The 4,639-nt window shown below is 48.9% G+C and overlaps 1 protein-coding gene across 1 annotated transcript in view; it reads left to right on the top strand.

Annotated features, from left to right (window-relative positions):
* The first annotated feature begins 2,427 nt into the window (after positions 1-2,427).
* Positions 2,428-4,639, top strand: part of LOC104464838 (L-amino-acid oxidase-like) — a 4,201-nt gene continuing 1,989 nt past the window's right edge. Inside the window, 5 exon segments of the mRNA XM_010077677.1 lie at positions 2,428-2,440; positions 3,092-3,369; positions 3,951-3,997; positions 3,999-4,049; positions 4,448-4,638. Coding sequence (XP_010075979.1) covers positions 2,428-2,440; positions 3,092-3,369; positions 3,951-3,997; positions 3,999-4,049; positions 4,448-4,638 — 580 coding nt within the window.

Genomic DNA, 4,639 nt, shown 5'->3' on the forward strand with positions numbered 1-4,639 from the left:
CATTTTTCCTTGCTTTCTTCTCCACCGTTTGACGCTTTTTTTGACCCCGTAGCTTCCTCTGCTTGGCCGGAAATCTCCTACCACGGCTTTTCTGTCTCCGTCCACTCTGGGATCTCCTTTCCTTCTGGGATCTCCTTCCCTTCCAGTATCTTCTTCCCTTCCAGGATCTCCTTTCCTTCCGGGATCTCCTTATGTGCTGGCTCTTTCTTTCCCGAGCAGACGCCATGACTCACCATTGACCCTGCACAGCCCGGACCTTGACTGTTCTACAAAAAAAAACCCCACCCTCCCCGTTTTATGCAAATGAGGGACAAGACCGAGCCCTACCATTGGCCAAGTCAACAACGCCCCCCTCCCAGTTCACAATAGGGAGAATCCTGGCCAGTGCTGGGTCCCTCTTGGCCAAGGCCAACTGGGCGTGATGGGTGCCCTCAAGGTTTGAAGACCTCAGTGGCCCCGTACGCCTCCGGGATGTTCCCCCTCCCCATGGAAACCTTCCACCCAACCTCAAAATTCACATTTAGTTGTTTAATTCCTTTTATTTATTTATTTATTTTTTTTACAAGTGTCCAGCCTCTTGGCCAAGGCCAACTGGGCATGATGGGTGCCCTTAAGGTTTGAAGACCTCCACAGCCCTGTACTCCTCCGGGATGTTCCCCCTTCCCATGAAAACCTTCCGCCCAACCTCAAAATTCACATTTATTTCTCAGATAATGAATTCATTCATCGGATCTCTCAAAGTTTTGTCTCCCAGCTGCATGACCAAGCCAAGTATACAGGCAATAAGTGTTCCGGGATTCTTCTGGTCGAGCTGGAAACCAACTACAAGAAAATTCTTTTCTCAACACCTCAGATCTGTGTCTGCCAGCTTGAAGACTCATTAGGGCTAATTACTTAATAAATACATACACTCCGGGTTTTTCCCCTCCCCGTGCTTTTACGTATGTGGCTCATTTTCATATCCGCGCAGAAACGCTCAGACTTGCAACCTCCCACGTTCCATTCAAGTTCCTCCAAGTGCCGTTATGACCAAAGTTGACGTCCCCCACCAACGTCCACCTGCTCCGTTTCTGGACGACCAAACCCCGACTTCTTCCAATAAAAAAAAAAATCCAAAAACCCAACATTAAAACCCAGAAGACAATTATTTAGAAGCAAATAAACCCCGTCATTTGGGGTTGGTCCTAAAGCAACTTAATTAGCATGCACATGAATCCACCTCTTATCAAAAGAAGATGAAAAATCAAACCACCCTCCCTCCCAAATCCTCCAGCTGCCCTGGGAATGCCTGGTTTCGTTATGTAATTCCCAAACCCCCTTGATGTTGTTCGTATGAAGAGATAACATGGGTGCTGATGGGTTTTCGGTAAACACCCGCCCACAGGTAGCAGGAAAACCGCCTGGTCATCACAAGCTGGTTAAAAAAAAAAAAAAAAAAAAGTCAGATGCGAAACCAGGTGTGTGTGTGTGGACATCATGATGAAAGTTGGTGAAATGGATGCAGAAAAAATCCGTTCCTAATTTTTCCTTGGTGTAGACAGAGATAACGTCCTGGAATTAAAACCGTCAGCATTTTGGGAGAGGCTGACCCAATCGATGGCACGGCCAAGGTGATGTTGAAAGTACGATGATCCTCCTTGGCCATCCCAGCAGTAACGATGAGAATATGGGTTTGGGGAAGTTCAAATTGCACCAGGACTGAGTGGGCAGAGGAGGTGGGACCGCAAAAATCTCCACTTTCTTGTAGAAACACATCCAGACTCCATCAATATGCTGGTTTCTTCATCCCAAGTCCACCAGAACCAAGAGATCCCGTTGATCAAGAGTCCCTCCCCATCATCAGTGAAGGCATCTCAGCGCTTGGTCCCCTCTATCCTCCTGAAGACCAGATCAAACCCAAAAAATTGTGTGATGCTTGGCACAGGAGCATCCGATAGACGAAGCGTCATCTGGAAATGCCCATTTTTGTCCCAAAAATGGGCATTTTGGGTGCTCAGAGATGCAGAATGAATCCCGTGGGATTTAGATGGGTTTGCACAAGTGCCACTTTGTGCAATACAAGGAAATAAAACAAATCTTCTTATTTCACAGCTGGGAAGATCTCTGCCGTTGATGGAGAAGGGTGAGGTCACACCTATTTTATTCCAATAATCAAACCACTTTCTCAAACATGCCGTGGACTGATGGACAATCTCCAAAGTTAATAACACCAATCAGAAAAGAGAAAAAACTGCCCAGAGAAGAGCTGACGACACGCTCAATCTATTTTTCCCCTCCTTACGACAAATGACGCTTTGCCCTAACCCAGGGTTGTGGTGATTGGCATAAGTTTTTCACCTACCACAGCAATTTTTTTTTTTTTTTTTTTAAGCCAGGGTATAAAATGAGAGCACGTCTCAGCAGAGGACTTGCCTGCCTACTTGAGCCATGGCCAGGATCGGTGAGTGACTCTCCCCTGACTCTTGACCTCTCTTGTTTTCTTTCGGCTTCAGTTCCTGGGGGTGGGTTTGGGTTATTTGGGTTATTTTGGGTTTTTTTCCCATCTGGTGGAACATCTGCCTTTTGTGTCGTCTCCCGACGGTGTCACCACAAACCTCCTTTTTCTTCAGACAAGGTATTACATGATCACTTGGAGCTTGACTTTGCAGCACGGCGGGCAGTGGGAGATCTCCCTTGAGATTTTGGGTGGTGGGATGTCCCTAGAGATGGAAACGTGGGCTCAGAATGATTCAGGGACCTTCCTGGAGGCCACCACCTCGCCTCAGGTTTGTGGTTTCTCCGTAAGAACCATCGTAGCATGGGTTGGGGTGGAAGGAACCTTCAAGATCGCTGAGTTCCAACCATGGAAGGAACCTTCAAGATTGTTGAGTTCCAACCATGGAAGGAACCTTCAAGATCGTTGAGTTCCAACCATGGGCAGGGACATCTTCCAGTAGACCAGGTTGCTCTGAGAAGGTCTGACGGAAGATGGAGATCCATCAGGTATTTCCAAGAGCTGGAAGACAGATTTGATGGATGTTCCTCACCGGGGTTTGGACACCAATATCCTTGGAGATGATTGCATGGTGTCAACTCCCTCCCGGTCTGCCAGGAAGGAACTTGCGTGGTGACTGTGCCTTCGTTGCATCATTTTCTTCTCTTCTTCTCTCCTTAGTCCTCTTCCAAATACTCCTGCTCGTAGGTCTCCTAAGTGCACAGAGATCTCCAGGTTTCCCTGAAGAGTGCTTTCACGACAAAGACTATGAAGAGCTGCTGAAGATTGTCAGAGACGGGCTGAAACCTGCAACTCACCCAGCAAACATCGTCATCGTCGGCGCAGGAATAAGCGGGCTGACGGCGGCAAAGCTGCTCCGAGACGCCGGCCACACGGTAAGGAGTTGGGTGAGAACCATTGGGTCTCGGTTTCTGACACGAAGGATTTTCCGTCGTGGAGGGGGAGAAGGAAACTCAAGGGTGGGAGAAGGAAGGAAAAGTGATTGAGCTTCGGGAATTTCAGCGGATGATTTTCCAAACTGCAGGGATGGATGGGAGGGGAGAAGGGGAAGCTGTTGCAATACAAGTGGTTCAGATGTTCCTGAAATGAAAGGAAAGAGAAAAAAAATGAAAAGACATGGTCATCCTTCTCTGTCCCTATGGGTTTCTGAGATCAACAGAGCCTGGGACAGCCTCGGAGGCGGCTCTGCTGGGAGCGGGAGGTTGGAGTAGACCCCTCCAGAGGCACCTCCAGCCTCAACATCTATGATTCTCCAACTTGGTGCAACTCGCAGCGCAACGGTGACGTTCGTTGCTGTGGATCAACCAGCAAGAGACTCATGAGCCCTCGAGTCCAGCCCTGGGAAGTGGCAGGTAGCCCAGGGGTCTCAAAACTGCGTTAACCGTCCCAAGGTGCTATAGGTGAAATTCAAACCCTTGAGTTTCAAAGAAGGTTTCAAAGGCCTGGGTTTTTTTAGGTTACCATTTTGGAAAGGAGCAATCAGGTCGGTGGGAGGATCAGGACGAGAGGGCTGGTCCGCGGAGCTGGGAGCCATGCGCCTGCCGAGCAAGCACAGGTAAGATGGCGACTTCTTTATGGCCATGGCCATTGGGTTGGGAGAATGAAAGAAGACCTTTTATCTCAGTATCGTACCCGTGCATGGCCAGACCCCTATTTTGGGAGTCATAAGATCAGAAGACGGATGAATTTCCATTGGGTCTGGTGGAGAGGGCATCCAACGAAGGCTCTCCAAGAGGATGGAGTCAACCAGGGCTCAAACCATGAACCCAAATGCTCTGGGAAGAGGCTGTGGGAGAGTAATCGCCACAATCTCCACTCGTGAGCCAAAAGAATGGGTGGCTACATCATCATCCACGGGAAAATGTCCTGTGGTGCTTCTCGCGTTCTGGCAGCAGGGGTTGGAGGTTTGGTTGGTCACAAGCACTCGTCCCCACATCATGTCCTCTTCTCTAGGCTGGTCCGTGAATTCATTAAGCAGTTTAAACTGAAGCTAAACCCCTTCTTTGAGACGGACAACAACACCTGGTATTTTTTGAACGGCACTCGGATAAAAGCTGAGGAGGTGGAGAAAAACCCCAACATCCTCAACTACCCGGTGAAGGCATCAGAGAGAGGCAAGAGCGCGACCCAGCTTTACAGAGAAAC

Source organism: Pterocles gutturalis, unplaced genomic scaffold (assembly GCF_000699245.1).
Source record: "Pterocles gutturalis isolate BGI_N339 unplaced genomic scaffold, ASM69924v1 scaffold6833, whole genome shotgun sequence".
NCBI lineage: Eukaryota > Metazoa > Chordata > Aves > Pterocliformes > Pteroclidae > Pterocles > Pterocles gutturalis.